Source organism: Solea senegalensis, linkage group LG15 (assembly GCF_019176455.1).
Source record: "Solea senegalensis isolate Sse05_10M linkage group LG15, IFAPA_SoseM_1, whole genome shotgun sequence".
NCBI classification, from domain to species: domain Eukaryota; kingdom Metazoa; phylum Chordata; class Actinopteri; order Pleuronectiformes; family Soleidae; genus Solea; species Solea senegalensis.
The window spans coordinates 22014651-22032712 of record NC_058035.1 but is presented as its reverse complement, the minus strand read 5'-3'; the positions used below and the strand labels follow the sequence as shown (position 1 = coordinate 22032712).

Here is an 18062-nt window from a genome sequence, read left to right as displayed (position 1 = left end):
AGCAACTGCTCCCTGGTCTCTTCAAACTGCCTCACTCCTCTGAAGCGCCAGCTCGGCCCACTCTGGGGTCGGGGTTCGCACTGATATTATAGCCGCTAAGGTCAGAGCCTCTCACGCCTCAAACACACAGTCATGTCGGGAGAGGAGTCACAATCCTCCGTCCTGGTCTGTGCCTCGCCCTCACTGCGCCTCTCATCATTAGCGACATGCTGGGCCTCTGCTGCCGTTTGGGTAACCTCATCAGCTGGCTGTATTATCTAAGGGCCTGTGTGGCAGGGTCACACAAACTCACCGAGTCCTCAATGGGAACACGGCAGCTTTCATTTCAATAGGTCATACTGTGGCTTTAATCTTAAATTGTTGATTATGGGATATGGAGAAGATATTCACCTTAGCACATGCGCAAAGCTGGGACTGTTTTAGAACTGTGTGTCCTTATCAGAGTGAATACAAGTGGCTTATTAAGAGTTGAGGATTGGGATTATCTGGACACTTTATTATTATTTTGTAACATTCTCTACACTAAAATGATGATTTGTGTGAGCAACAACAAACTAATGATAACAATATACAAAATACAATGATGTAATGAGGATTTCATCATAACTTTCACTGTTATGTTTGTAATATAGCATATAAAATGATTAGAAACAACAATTATCTTAACATATTTGTTTTACTCGACGGGCGACACATTGAAGTTATGATTCTTCCATACAAGTAAACTATTTACAGAATATACCACACAAAACAGTACATTCAACAAACAATTATGTGCTAATATTTCAGCGTTCACCCTGGGAACAATCCAGAATCAATGCAAGCGAAAACATGTCCAACCTGGGAATGTGAAGGCATTTGGCTTTGGACTCCCAGGGAGTCCCGAACCTCCCCACCCCCCCGCTCCCCCCCCTCTCTCTCTCTCTCTCTCTCTCACAGACACACACTTCACACTGTTGTGCATGAACACACATATACGTACATACAAACAAGCTGGGACCCAGTTGTCCCATCCCTGCCCCCTGTGGCTCTTTTGCCTTCTGTTTGTGTCTCCAGTGTGCAGGGTCACCAGGACATTCTTCAGGCTACCACCCCCTTGGCTCTGTTCAGCCACTTGGAACAGACAGACCAGGTCCCAGCACTGTCCCCCCACACACACACACACACACAGTTTCCATGACTTCAGAGGACAGGACGTTGACTAATATTAATTTCCTGGAGACTTACTCTAACCTCAACTACTGGTCTAAGTCTAACCTCATCCTAACTGTGTCTTCACCTTAAAATGAACTTGATTTTTGTCCCTATATCAACAACATGGCACAATGATCACAATGCTTGAAATTTGCAATTTCTATTGTCTGATCTGGTTTCAACAGCAGGTCTTCTCCTCTCATCCTTTAATACGTTTTAATACTTTTTAATAGAGTTACATGATTGGATGTTTGTGTGCCTTACACAGCCCAGCTTTAGATGTGAAATGATATGACACACAACTCTGGATGTGACAGGTGTCATCACTGTGTAACCAGGGTGGAAAATATTTACTGATGCCCAAACCTACTAGCTCTGTGCATTACTAAACATTACTAAATGAATCGACAACTATTTCTATAATCGAATCATCGGTTTGAAGCTTTTTTTCATGATTAAAACAAGATTTCCCATTATTTAAGCTCCTTAAATGTGAATATTATACAAAACAAGACATTTGAGAACATCATCATTTCCCGGTTTGACAAACACTGATCACATTTTTTAAGGTGTTCTGATATTTTATGGACCAAACGATTCATTGAGAAAATAATTGACAGATTCATCGATTATGAAAAGAATCGTTAGTAAAGTTGAATAAAAAAGGATCCGTGCCTCACAACAGGTACGTTAGCTTCCCTATATGGGCGTCCCTCCCAGTCCTGTACCACTTTATTTATCGCAGTTCCCTTGATCAGTTACCAGTGTTGTAACAAAATGATAATTATTAGACATACCAGTGTCTGTACCTTGTTACTATGAGAGCTACACACTAACATTAGCCATATGGATTATTACGACTTACAATAAGTGCATTTCAACATTTGGGCACAAACAAGAGCTAGAACTAAGTAAGTGCTTCAAGTAATAGGCTTATTATTAAGGACAAAACAATGTCACTTTATAGCGAGTATGACGGATGAATTTTAATAGAGCTGCTTCCTTCAAACTGGATTGAAATGGCACAAGAATACACCAATGATAATGTAAACTTACTTGGCTTTCAAGTTTTTACTGTATGGGAACACTGTTACTAGGCAAAGATAACAACAAAATACTGCACGCCATATTTCACCTCCATACAAATACTTTGGGATCACACGTCTCTGTCATATATATATAAGCATATATAAGCATTTCATTGCATTTATTGTTTGCCCTGGTAGAACAATCCACTAAGACCTGCTGGTCGCGTACCTAACAATGAAAGCAAAAACTATTTAAAACAATGAAAATGAGGCAAATAAAAGTCTTTACAAACTCATCCACAAACATGTGGTGTCACTGCGGTTAGAGACGGTGAAAGGAAGCCTGTGTGAAAAGTGTCTTTATATTCAGGGTCAGCAAGGAGCGCGACTGACAAGTTTTAAATTGGATACCAGGAGAAGCACAGCTTCAGTGATCACAGAGCTTTCCCCTGTTGGAAATATAGTGGGAGTGACGCTCATTAGGATAATGTGCTGTATGAATAACACTGCTGCCAGTACACATCACACGCTGGTATGGCTCCATGCTGCCTCAAACTATTCACACACGCACACCTCAACACAGTCATTTGACTTTGCATTTCAGAAGCTCAAACCTGAGCAAACATGGAAAAGACGGATCAGTAGCTTTATATGCATATATATATATATATATATATATATATATATATACATACATACATATATGCACATATATATACATATATATGTGTATATATATACACATATATGTATACACACATATATGTGTAAATATATATACACATATATACACATATATATACATACATATATACACACACATATATGTATATATGTATGTAAATATACACATATGTATATAAATATGTATGTATACATATATGTATATATGTATGTAAATATATATATATATTTACATATATGTATACACACATATATGTGTAAATATATATACACATATATACATACATATATATGCATATATACACACATATATGTATATATGTATGTAAATATACACATATATGTATATAAATATGTATATATACATATATGTATATATGTATGTAAATATATATATGTATATATTTACATATATGTATATATTTATGTGTATATATGTATATATACATATATACACACACTACATATTTCAAATGATCAAATATCAAAGACTATTCTTTTCAAGTAAAGAATATTACTTGAAAGTCACTTGAAGCTCGACCAAAGATTGACATAAACAATCATGAACATTAAAAGACTCAAAGCTAACGTGTTACTAGGAGGTCACTACTGTGACCTTTAAACAGAAACTAAGGGAAATAAAGTAGCATCTGTAGCAGATGTTACTGTGAGGGTCCACGTCGCTTTAATCGTCTGGAAACAGAAACAAACATTGACGGTTTTTTTTGTCTGGTTAACTGTGAATCCATAAAAACTCTCTTCCTCAGTAAACCTGACCTTGTCAGGACCAGTAGTCCTCATGGAGACCAAAACCTGGTCCTAATAAGGTAGAACCTTATTTCTGGAACTGGTTATGTTTGGGTAAGGTTAAGTTAAGACTTGGACATTCAATGATTTGTGTCGACTGTCCAATGAATGGAAGGCAATAAAGTGTTGTCGGAAGAATAGCTGCAGAAATGTGTGCGTTAAGTGTGGGGCAAGGTGTGTGTCTCCTCAAGAGAAAGCCTGCCTACAATGCATGTGTGCATGAAGTTATCTGTGTGTGAGGAATGTAAGGTGTGTGTGTGTGTGTGTGTAATGAGGGGTTCAGAGGGAGCTGTGATTATTCTCGCCTCCTGCGGTGCAGGTCCTCTGGCTCTGTGGGCCCCAGGGAAAGCGCCCTGTATTTAGTGTGTGGGAACGCACATTCTGCCCCCTTATCGCTGCATTGTTGCAGCCTCATTCTTTTCTTCTTTTTTTAACTAACTGAATTCTTGACTCCTGAGCCACAGGGACGGCTTGGAAGAGACCAAAGAGAAAGACATGAATTTCAGGTTTTTTTTGCGGATGAGTGGGGCAGGGCAGTGGGGGTGAAATTGGAGTGTGTGAGCTTGGGTGGTGGCGGCAGCGGTGGTAGGGGTGCAGTCGGAGAGGTCCGGCTCTGGCTGGCTGGGTGGCTGCTTTGGCGTCACCCTGTACTTTCATACTGAAGGTCAGAGGTCAGCAGCCCCCCAGCAGTGGTGAGAAAGTGGCGAATTGGGGATGGTTTATTCAACACTCATGTTCTCCTTTTGGAAACTTTCAAAAGCGCTTTTGGCCCCAGCAACATCTTTGTAGTTGTGCATGAGGAATTCTGGACAAAACAATTGTAATTCCCCCTTCTCTGTTCTCAGCTCTCTTCAGGGTAGCTTCTCCCTTCACTGGCTACTGCCCAGCCCCCCTCTTTACACTAGCAGACAGTGCAGTATACCCACGACATTAAAACTCAACTCTGTTCCATGTCATCAGTGGGCAGTTTGCCAACATTAATGGGTCTTGTGGGTCCCTGGTTTATTATTGTAAGGGTCTAAGGCCCAGTTCAGACCCGGCACCATACGTCCTCAATGATCCGATCGCATGTGGACAGAGGACACAGAAGGTTTGGCACACTTTATGGCAAAATAAAACATGTCCTGGTCATTTGAATGATCAAATGTGGACTTTTTCACCCCTTCATTGGTGTGATTGCTGCAAACAATCCCACATATATTGTTCTACAGCGGCCGTTTATTCTGCTGTTTTTTCCACATCAGTCAACAGAGAAGCTTAATTCAGCTTTTATTTATTTATTTGAATAACTTGAATAATACTAATTGGATTTTTTTGCACATTCTGTTCGTAGTAAAACAAACTCGAGCTCGGCTCAAGTAGGACATTATTCATTTTATTCAGAATTTTGGATTATTTAATTCTTTTTCTTTTTAAAGTCAGTTTTCATTCAAATAAATTAAAACAAACATACTCGTTTTCTTCCAGTTCACACATTTAGACAACTTCATTTCATCCAATGTGACGAACAAAGCACAGAGACTTAGAGACTCTGTGAGTGAGAAACATCCCGATGCTTGCTCTCACTGTGGCTCCTGGAGTCTGAGAGTAGTTGTGTGACATTGCTTGTCCTTCAGTTCGGGTCATTCATAAGGATTTGTGTCCCTTTTCTCAGCTGAACTTGAGTAAGAGCCAGTGGCGCTACATCACAATATGATAATATATAATACTGGGCGTGTAGTTGGGTACAGGACATCTTCAGTTTCAGGTGATGGTGAGGAAAGTATACCCTCCCAACACTGTCAATCCTGCAGTAATAAATAAAAATAAAAATAAAACAATGGCATCATATTTGTATAAAATGCTATAACATCGGCTATTGTACGTGGTCTGAAAACAGGGTTCTGCATCAGAGTTCTGGTTTCTATGTTAGCTCCACATATTTTATGACACTTTACCAACTGTAGGGGGACCTGAGAGCAAATCCTACACTGTGTTACTTGTGTTTTCCCTATCATATGATATTATATAAAGATATATTACTATATATATATAACGTGGTAATATCTACAGTGGTATTTGATAGGAAAATGTAAACATAGAGGAAAAAGTAACCTGCTGCTGCTGTTTGTTGTCGTTGCAGCGCTACAATGTCGCGCTAAGTCATGTGTCGTGTTTGTTTGTTTTTGTGTCCTTGAGACTTTTGTTGTGAGGTGAATGTTTTTGAGCTGTGGTTTACAGAGGTAAACCACCTGGTTTCCAGAACAGTTTGACTGATCATGCCGCTGTTCAGTGAAAAGTAGGGAGCAGGTGTCCATGATGAGGAGGCTGCGCGGTGAGACAAGGTCTTTCAGCCAGCAAATTGTAGAATTAATGATGTAGATCATCTGTTTGTTCCTCTAAGGATCAGACATTAAAGAGCACCTGTTCACATGTATCCTCGCCTCTTAGACTTCCCTCAGTCATGCTACGAAACACCAAGCAGGTCTTACCACAAAAGTGTATGATAATGTCAGGTAAAAGGTTATTGGAGGTCAGAGGTCAGATTTAGTGACCTTACACAGCAACACAGAGCTGCATGACTCTCTATGACTTCTTTTCTTTTTCCAGTTGGTTTCCAATCGACTGGTTATTGTTACATTCATGTTGTTAATAAGTTATTTAAGTGCATTGAACACATTATATCAGTCATGACACCAAGTTATAGGGAGTCATCGTGACCAGTGATCCCAGACTAAACTACACAAGTCTAAAAATGGCAGAGCCCTCAAAAAAAGACAGAATCCAAATCTACTGTAAAATCCACAAAAACATGTTCAATGTTAAAAATACTGTTAAATGCCACTGTCACAACTCTTCTGTTCCCAATGATGCAACATACAGGAAACATGCCTCTGTTTTCCCAACATGGTGAACATTTGTTGCAGGTATCAAGTTTAGAATGAAAAACTAACAACATTTAATTATTTGAATGTTGAGAAACATCTTCCTTTTACACCTGTTTGTTCTTTGATTTTAAAACTATTTACTACAAGCTGTAGAAGCATGAGAGCAGTTGTGGTGCAATGGTTGGTAACACACTCTCACTGTGTAAATGAATGGCATGTGTAAGTTAAATCATTTTTATGATTTTTTTTTATGATATAATCATTTCAGGGGTTTCGTGTGGATGGAGATATTACAGTATTCACTGTAAATAAAACATTGTGATAGCATTTCAGTTTTACATATTTATCTTATTTCCTTGTTCCTATTGTTAATTTGCAGAATCTATCTATGAATGTACTGTATGTATAAATAACGTCCTGAAATGTGATTCCACTGTGGGAGTGTGTTTGGTCAGTATTCACTCCTGGGTCACATGACTGCACTGCACGCACGTTTTACTGCCTTTTCATTGACATTTTGATGTAAATGATGCAAATTCCAGCCTAATTTCATACATGCATTCATCGCATAGCCATTAGCACTAAATACTCAATATTTTGATTTAATCTTAATTTTTAATTAGTCATTTTATTTAAATTGTACACTCACTATTACAATACAATACAAAAGAGTCACAACTGTAGCATTGTGACTGAGTTCCGTGGTGAATAAAGTCAAGTATGTTAAACTAAAACATGTATATATATATATATATATATATATATATATATATATATATATATATATATATATACATACATGTATATATGTATGTATGTATGTATATATATGTATATACATATACATATATATACATATATATATATGTATATATATGTATATATATATATATATATATATATATATATGTATATGTATACACATGTATGTAGAGAGAGAGAGAGATGTGGACAATATGAGTGTGCAGAGGAAGCTAAATATGCTAAAAAGATATAAAAAAACAATTCCAAACCATGTGCAATGCAAAAAATATCAACTTGTATGACAGCTGAATGAAGCAGTGAGCAGAAATGTCATTGATGACTGTGAAATCTCATCATGTGACCTTAAACAACAACATCACAGCACTACAACAGCTGTTCCCAATGCTTAAAACAAGTCCGGTTTTGCTCATTGCCATGGTGATGAACATCCAAAAAACACAGTACACCGCTTACAACAGACAAAAGGGTTCCTCAGTCTCAAACATGTCTCTACTCACTAATGATGTGACTGAAAGTGTGTCTCATTAAACAGTTAAACATGGAATAATACTGTACATTACATTAACTTACATGTCATTTAGCTTTTTCACAGCAGATATTTCTCACCGTGAATTTAGGGATTCCCCGATAACACTTTCTTCTGTACAAGTATGCTTAACACAATTTTATGAAAATTGTGTTATTTTTAAGACTTCATACCTTTTCCAATTTTTTTGGCTGTGTTCTGATAAAGAGTTAGAGAAACAGTTATACTGTGTGGTCTTTACGGCATTGCTACAACAACAAATCTAATGGTGGCCTCATTTATATAGTTTATTTTAAAAATAAGGGTCATCTTATACAGTATATGAGGCAATATCATAAGATTCTGAAACCACAAAGCCTTCAGCGTGTGTGGGCTCAGAGTCAACCTACGCTGCCGAAAGCATCCGCCTTGTGATTGGCTGAGGACAGCAAACAAACAACTCCCCTTAAATGTCCAAGTAACAGAAAAGAAAGACAAACATGTGGACATAGCCATGTCAAACATGGCTATGTCCACATGGTCAATATAATGAGATATAACATGTAAGTGTGAGATGACATGAGAGACGCTCGAAAACACTTAGAGATACTGGAAATACAAAGTGGACTAAGTGGAGAATAAGAGCAGAACTCCAGAGCTGATACTGTAGATGTCCAAAAATCATAGTTATCAGAGTTATCTGGCCAATGTAAGGGCATTTAGTTGTCATTTCTGATCAGGCCTTTCTTTCTTTCTTTCTATCTTTCTTTCTTTCTTTCTTTCTTTCTCTCATAATAATATAATGTAATCTGAATGTTTGGTCTACAAACCAATGATCACAAAGCAGAAATATTTCAATGTTAATGTATATGATGCTTGAATATAAATTGATATTGTGTTTTATTTATACATTAACTTGTATTAGATTAAGACAAGGACATTTTGTCTTTTCTGAAAAAAAGAAAAAGTTGCTATTGAAATAATACAAGAAGCACTTTTTCAGGAGTAGTCCTCCTTCCTCCAGGAACCAAAGCCAGGTCCTAATGAAGCACAACATCACGTCTGTATATATGTGTACAAACAGCAGAACAAGCAAGTAGCTGCTGTTCCAATCAAACAGATTGTACTTTCAGTCAAAATGTCGTACAGAGGGAAAAACCTGTTCACAGTGTGCCACAAACATTAACCTCTTTGTAAAAATGTATAATATATAATAATCAAACTCTTCAGAAAGACTTGAAGCACACGCTTACCTCACTGTGGGACTAATCGCAACAGACCACACTCTGTCATACATGGGGATTGTGTCTCTTGGGTATTTGGAGGTCAAAGTCCAGATCTAAAGAAATCAAAGTATATCAAAGTATTATAATAATATCATTTAAAATGTCTATCATGTCAAAGAGTGATGTTACACTGCACACAGATCCGAGTAATAACTTTACAGTGTATACCTCAGTCATTCATTCGTTCATTCATTCATTCATTCATCGTCTACCACTGCACACACTCAGCTGACAGGGTCACACTCTCAGGTGGCCAGTTTAAATAAGCTTTATTGAAGTTTTAAAAATGAACAAATTGTGAGATGACATGTAGAGACAATTCCACCTCAAATGCAATAGCATCAAATGAAAGAATAAGGACATACAGTAAAAAGTCGTTGTCAACAGTCGCTGACAAGAATGCTAGTGATCAGTGTCAGTATCCATCGTTAGTATGCTTTGTAAAAACATATAACATACTATAATAATCCAATGACATTCTCACCTTTGTCGTCTGGTCTCTGGAACCACTGACAATTAGTCCATCTTTAGAGTCCAAGCAGTTTACTTCCTGGTTATGACCCGATAGCTGCGTCGACACGTTGCTTGTCCTGCTGTGGACCAGGATCCTGCCGTCACTGACACACAAAAGGTATTTACTTAAAAGGTTGCTTTACACAATTGATTTCTACACTTTACCTTAATCAAATAAACCCTCTTCATGTCCTGATAGGAATCTATCAATATATCAAATAATAATAGAAAATGGGTTTGTCTGTACACAACAGAGGCGTCGCCCTCTCTCAGACTCACATGCAGCACAGTACAGACAGACAGACAACAGAGTAACTAGCAAATAAATATTCACCAAGCTTATTTGAGCAAATTTTGCATGTTTATAACTGATGTTGGATATATCGAGATTTCATGTAAAAAAGCATATGTAATATGTAATCATATGTAATTATACAGGATCACGGCCACCACTGTTTATAAGTGCTTATTGACAATGCTGTGTTCAGATTTTTCTGTACTACAGAGAACAGAATCATTGAAGAAAGAACTTCTGTCCACACTTTCAGTGTTGCATATATTACGATACGCGTATGATATATTCAGCATGAATGTCAGTGTCTGTTCAAAATGATTTTGTGAATTCATCAAGTGCACCTGCAGCATCTGCAGCACATGAGGCACCTGCAGCACCTGCATCACCTGCAGCACATGAGGCACCTGCGGCACATGAGGCACCTGCGCGCATGGGCACCTGCACATGAGGCATCACCTGCAGCACATGAGGCTGCATCACCTGCAGCACATGAGGCACCTGCAGCATCTGCAGCACATGAGGCACCCATCACATGAGGCACCTGCAGCACATGAGGCACCTGCGGCACATGAGGCACCTGCAGCACATGAGGGCACCTGCACATGAGGCACCTGCAGCACATGAGGCACCTGGCACATGAGGCACCTGCATCACCTGCACATGAGGCACCTGCAGCACCTGCAGCACCTGCGGCAACTGCGGCACCTGCGGCACCTGAGGCACCTGCAGCACCTGCAGCACCTGCAGCATCTGCAGCACATGAGGCACCTGCAGCATCTGCAGCACATGAGGCACCTACAGCACCTGCAGCACCTACAGCATCTGCAGCATATGAGGCACATGAAGAACCTGGAAGCACCTGCATCACAGCACATGAGGCATGCACCTGCAGCACCTGCAGCACATGAGGCACCTGCAGCATCTGCAGCACCTGCACACTGCAGCACATGAGGCACCTGCAGCATCTGCAGCACATGAGGCACTGCACATGAGGCACCTGCAGCACATGAGGCACCTGCATCAGCACATGAGGCACCTGCATCACCTGCAGCACATGAGGGCACCTGCAGCACCTGCAGCACATGAGGCACCTGCACATGGGCACCTGCAGCACATGCATGAGGCACCTGCAGCACATGAGGCAGCATGCACACATGCACCTGCAGCACATGAGGCAGGCACATGAGGCACCTGCATCACCTGCAGCACATGAGGCACCTGCATCACCTACAGCACATGAGGCACCTGCAGCATCTGCAGCACATGGGCACCTGCAGCAGCACACCTACAGCACCTGCAGCACCTGCAGCACCTACAGCATCTGCAGCATCTGCAGCATATGAGGCACATGAAGAACCTGGAAGCACCTACAGCACCTGCATCACCTGCAGCACATGAGGCACCTGCAGCATCTGCAGCACCTGCAGCACATGAGGCACCTGCAGCATGCAGCACCTGCACATCTGCAGCACATGAGGCACCTGCAGCATCTGCAGCACATGAGGCACCTGTAGCAGCTGCATCACATGAGGCACCTGCAGCATCTGCAGCACATGAGGCACCTGCAGCATCTGCAGCACATGAGGCACCTACAGCACCTGCAGCACCTACAGCACCTGCAGCTGCAGCATATGAGGCACATGAAGAACCTGAAGCACCTACAGCACCTACAGCACCTGCAGCCCTGCAGCACCTGCAGAGGCACCTGCAGCACCTACATCACCTGCAGCCCAGGAGGCACCTACAGCACCTGCAGCACTTGAGGCACCTGAGGCACCTGCAGCCCATGAGGCACCTACAGCACCTGCAGCACTTGAGGCACCTGAGGCACCTGCACATGAGGCACCTATAGCACCTGCAGCATCTGCAGCATATGAGGCACATGAAGGACCTGCAGCACCTACATCACCTGCAGACCCTGCAGCACATGAGGCACCTACAGCTTCTGCAGCACATCTCCAGACAGATAACCATTGTTTCACATTACTTGTTGTACGTTATACTTTTCCAAAATAAAAGGCATAAATGGTTCACAGTTATTACTATGTTAGCTGATGTTACTAGTTGCTTTATAAAGCCTTGAACAATGTACGATTAATACCTTAATTAACATGAATAAGATTATTAAATGTTGAGGGTCACTTTGAGATGAAGAAGATGAGGAGCTACCTTCCTCCACTGATAAGGTGAGAGTCCGTCAGAACGAAGCGACACACATCACCATCGTGGCCCGAGTAGATTTGTGAAGGATTGCGCTGCAGCCTCCCAGAGTCTTTTTGCAAACGATGAACTCCGATATCAGCAGCCTGGGATAGAAAGAGTAAATCCCTCTCCAGCTGCAACCATGGCAACAGTCTGAAGACACAACACACATGAAACCACTTACTACAAACGTAGAAATGAAGAAAGTGGAGCTACACAGATACAATTCCTGTGACAATTTACAAAAAACCTTTCGTTAGAATAGAGTAGCCTTTATTTGTAAACACACAATGAAATTGGGGAGGCTTCTCCACAGGTGTAAAAACATGAATATAAATATGTTTGCCTGGCAAACAATCCTAAAAAATAATGAATTGAGTCATCAACAAATACTTTATGTGAATCATGCGCTCATTATAATTGATTTGAGCATTGAAGATTATTCTGGCTCAGTAGTGTTCAGTGATAGTTCCTGGTGGTTTTGGAATCTTTTCCATTAACATTAACATTTTTATGAAAGCTATGCACACTGTTCTGCCATGAGCATATTTGAAAAATAACAACTCAATGTTTAATCAGTTATTGAAATCAGTTATTGATCAATGATTTTCTACAACTCGCTTACTTTGTTTTCCATTTGAGAAGAGTTGCCCTTCTGCAGACTCCATCACACCAGTTTTGAGCTATCTTCACTCTCTCCTTCAGTGGGATGTGAGGATATCTGCAATGACAAAGGGATTTGACAACTGAAAAAAGGCAAATTCTTTGTCAATATTCTTATGTTAAGAATGCTATCGGCAATTAATCAAATAAACAATGTCAGATCACATGATTTGATGTCGGGGGGAATTGAATACATAGATGGGAAAGTAAATCCATCATTCTCAAACTATACATTTGCAATGAAACATTCCTCAGAATTCATTTGTAAAGAAATATTTAAACTTCATATTTAGATTCATGTTGTATGTGATTGCTTGTGCTTGTGAAAGGTGATCATTTGCATTTATATAGAAAATGAAGGATCTGAATCAAATCATGAGACTGCTGATGATGCACAGACTAAGTTATTTAGGTCAGTAGCATTTCATGAAATAAAGCTCACCGAGCAAGCATGCAAAAATAAAAATACCTGGCCCGAGGTTCTCATCTGTCCTTTAGCTTTTAATTTATCCTGTAACATGGAGACACAGAGGCAGGGAGTTCTCAGTCTGCCCTCTCACAATCATGCAGACTGCACTAACTTCATGTCTGAACACTCCCATGTTATTCCATATTATTGGAGCACCAGAGTGCTGTTGTCACACTTGTCTTTTATTCTAATCCTATTAAACTAATATGATAACTGCTTATTATTTTCCTGTCCACTTGTGATCAGACCGCACTTCCCCCACGTTAACGTATAATAACAATACACAGTGACATCATTTCTATTCCTGAGAACAAAATTATACTTGTTATTATTGTTATTATTACGTGTTGTTTTTGTCACAGAGGTTTAAAGATATAAAAAGCCATATGAAATGTTTAAGCCATATGATTAGTTTCTATCTCATCATGTATTTCACTTATTTAAGTACCTTAAAATGTGCCAACAACCTGATGAGTAATAAAAGTTAATTTATTTATACAACACATTGTACTATTTTATCATGTGCTTTAAGTCTGCGTTAAGTCTACTTAAAGCACATGATAAGAAATGGAACAGGTTAACAGATAAATTCTTCAAGACTAACTTAAGGTGCACACATGTTAAAAGTGCTTTAAAGTGCAGTGTTTGGCTTCGAAAACACTGATGTCACTCAAAAGACGCCAATCTGCAAACTGTGGGAAAGTGGTTGGCGTCAAAGACTCATCTGTGAATGAACCAGCGCACAGAACATGAAGAACATGAAGAATATGACGAACATGACGAACATGACGAACATGACGAACATGACGAACATGAATATGAAAAATATGAAAACTATGAAAAATATGAAGAAGATGAAGAATATGAAGAACGTGAATAATATGAACATGACGAACATGAAGAACATGAAGAATATGAAAAATATGAAGAACATGAAGAAAATGAAGAATATGAAGAACATGAAAAATATGAAGAACATGAAAAACATGAATAATATGAAGAAGATGAAGAATATGAAGAACGTGAATAATACGAACATGACGAACATGAAGAATATGAAAAATATGAAGAACATGAAGAAAATGAAGCATATGAAGAACATGAAGAATATGTAGAACATGAAGAATATGAAAAATATGAAAAATATGAAGATGAAGAACATGAACAAGAAAATGAAACATGAAGAATATGAAGAACATGAAGAACATGAAGAATATGAAGAACATGAAGAATATGAATATGAAAAATATGAAGATGAAGAACATGAAGAATATGAAGAATGTGAAGAACATGAATATGAAAAATATGAAGAACATGAAGAACAAGAAGAATATGAAGAACATGAAGAATATGAAGAACATGAAGAACATGAAGAAAATGAAGAACATGAAGAAATAAGAAGAATATGAAGAACATGAAGAACATGAAGAATATGAAGAACATGAAGAACATGAAGAACATGAAGAATATGAAGAACATGAAGAATATGAAGAATATGAAGAACATGAAGTACATGAAGAACATGAAGAACATGAAGAACATGAAGAATATGAAGAATATGAAGAACATGAATAACATGAAGAAATGAAGAAATGAAGAATATGAAGAATATGAAGAATATGAAGAATATGAAGAATATGAAGAAATATGAAGAACATAAAGAACATAAAGAACATGAAGAACATGAAGAATATGAAGAACATGAAGAAATGAAGAATATGAAGAATATGAAGAACATGAAGAACATGAAGAATATGAAGAACATGAACAATATGAAGAACATGAACAATATGAAGAACATGAAGAATATGAACAATATGAAGAACATGAACAATATGAAGAACATGAAGAATATGAAGAATATGAAGAACATGAAGAATATGAAGAATATGAAGAACATGAAGAATATGAAGAACATGAAGAATATGAAGAACATGAAGAACATGAAGAACATGAAGAATATGAAGAATATGAAGAATAAGAATATGAAGAATATGAAGAACATGAAGAACATGAAGAACATGAAGAACATGAAGAACATGAAGAACATGAACAATATGAAGACTATTGGGCAGCTAACGTACCGACAAGAAAACCCACTCAGAATCTTTGGCAGCAGTTCCATGTGTATCCACATTCTCAGGTTAATGCCTTGTAGTTCAAATATGATGAGTATTGTTTACATTAGTTTAAAATGCTCTCATGATGCTTCATGTTGGTCGTCGTGCAATATTTTATAAAGTAGGTTTAAGTTAATAAATAAGACCTGTTTTTCTTGAACAAGTTGTTTTTTGTCAATATTATCATTCACATCGAATATAATATGAACCAGAGCAGCTGGTGCAACAGGCCGTCCATGCTTTTACAAACACATGTTTGAGGATTATCGTTATCGGCAAAATCCAACAAAATATTGGGACACTGATTTTCATCAATATCGCACAGCCCTACTTCGTAATGAAATATTACTGAATGAATAAATGAAACATTCAAAAGTCAGTTGGACTTGTCTTGTCCCTGCTCCTTTGGCTCAAACTCTAATCACAGAGTACAGGTCACTCTCAGGGAGTGAAGCTGTCACCTAACGTGGGGGCAACAAGGCGTGACCTCAGGTGCTGGGGTACTTAGTTACTGCTACTCAAACATTAGCACGCGCACACACCCACTTACATGTCCTTCCCGTCCCGACTGATGCCAGTGTTTAGAAACTGTTTAGCGACCCTCCTCCACACAGCGTCCCGGTTCACAAACACGCAGATGCTCCTGCACACTTGACACATGCGACTGAGAGACCTGCAGTCCAAGTAAGACATGATCTGATAGAGGACATCCTCCGGCAGCTGCTGCAGGAGCATGCTGCTGTCACTGCTGCCACTGCCACGGTTACTGCTGCTGCTGTTACTGCTGCTGCCACTGTTACTGCTGCTGCTGCTGGCACTGTTACTGTTACTGCTGCTGCTGCTGCTGCTGCTGCTGTTACTGCTGCTGCTGCTGCTGCTGCTGCTGTCACTGTTCTGACCTCCTGCTCACCCCCGCAACTTCTGCTCTGTCAAAAGACGGCTCAAAAAAACATGCGCCATATTTCAGAAGCAACCCGGAAGCCGTCCATGCAGTCAGCTGACAGAGTGTGACGACACAGTCATGTGACGTGATGACGTGTAGCTGTAGAGCGGGCTAGTTTTCTACTGTACAATAAACGCTTTCTTTTCAGAGACAGAATTGTTGTTTTGTTTTGAACCTGTCCTGTTGTTGTCTGCATGTATTTACTATGCACAGGAAGGACCTGTTATTTAGAGATTGTTATTATTATTATTATTAATAATATTAGTATCGTTATTATTATGTTATTATTATTATTATTATTATTATTATTATTGTTGTTATATTATTATTATCATAATTATTATTATTATTGTTATTGTTATTATTATTAGTATTATTATAATTATTATTATTGTTGTTATTATCATAATAATAATAATAATTATTGTTATTATTATGCATACAAACTCTTGAAACTTTGCACTGAGGCCAGGTCTGGCAAAAATAGAATATTGGCACAGTGTTGCTCAAGGGCTCTATTTTGGTGTCTATTTTGGTGATTTGCACAAATTTGCATAAATGATCATACCAACATAAAAAGAAAAAACGTGTCAGTTTTTACTAATCACTCATCACATCATTTGGCGAATTTTGACCATTTGCCACGAAACAGGAAGTGCCCTGCCATACGTCATATGTGAGAGGGCCATGAGCTGCACACAGGAAGTAGGTCATTCAAAACTGGAATTCAACTGTAACTCGCTTCATAAATGAACGGCAAAACTTTATTGATAGGTTTTGCGGATTCGAAAGGGGCGTGGCCATGGCAATTATTGGTAGTTTGGCAAATTTCGAGTATTTGCCGATCACCGATTACCGATAACATTGACCGATCTCCACAAAACTTCATACATGACACAAGAGACCAACCCTGAGCACATAGAAACAAACTTGACTCAACAGGAAGTCAGCCATTTTGAATTTAGCTGCCACCTGGTCACGAAACACAACAAGTGCCCTCCTACTTGGCCAAGAGCCGAGAATGGCTACACTCCCCGACTTACATGGGGACGCGAGGGCCCTTTCATGACTGCAAGCACCAAGAGCAGTCCTAGTTATTATTCTTATTTATTTATTTTTGTGCATATTTATGTATTGTCTGGGTGTGTGATGTGGGGGTAACTAGTTTAACACCTGTAAACATAATCACAAAACATTTATCATGACTACATAAAATAATACTACAGAAAAAAACATTAGACGTACTTGCCCGGAAGTCTTTCTTCATGCCAGGAGCTCCGCTCTTAAAGATTCTTAATGTCACTTCCATTAAAACTGCAGCTGGATATTCACTCATGCCCACCCTGGGCTGGGTATGTTATTATCTAATGTGAGGGAGAAATGTGCCACACCCATCCCCCAGCCCCTGATGACTATCATGCGATAACAATTGTTCTAACTCAGCATTGAAAGGTAACTATGAATCTACAGAAGAGGACATTTATTTCGAAACACAATTATGAATTATTAAATGAAAGTCAGTATTCTGAGGGTTCTTTCTCAGAAGCCCCCTAACATTAAATTAAAACATTTTTTGGCTGTCAAATGTTCTATTTATTTATTTATTTATTTATTTATTTATTCAATAATAAAAGTGTAGAGGGCTGGACTGAAATATATAACATTAACATACATAAAATGTGCAAATACTGACATAAAAATAACAATTCAAGCAACGCTTG

At 38.9% G+C, this 18062-nt stretch overlaps 1 protein-coding gene across 1 annotated transcript in view; it reads right to left on the bottom strand.

Annotated features, from left to right (window-relative positions):
* Positions 1–16167, bottom strand: part of fbxw4 (F-box and WD repeat domain containing 4) — a 36901-nt gene extending 20734 nt beyond the window's left edge. Inside the window, exons 1-5 of the mRNA XM_044046675.1 lie at positions 15949–16167; positions 12772–12867; positions 12114–12299; positions 9621–9753; positions 9104–9189 (exon numbers count right to left, since the gene is read on the bottom strand). Coding sequence (XP_043902610.1) covers positions 9104–9189; positions 9621–9753; positions 12114–12299; positions 12772–12867; positions 15949–16133 — 686 coding nt within the window. The 5' untranslated portion in view covers positions 16134–16167. The remainder of the gene's footprint in view (positions 1–9103; positions 9190–9620; positions 9754–12113; positions 12300–12771; positions 12868–15948) is intronic.
* Between the last annotated feature and the right edge of the window lie 1895 nt (positions 16168–18062).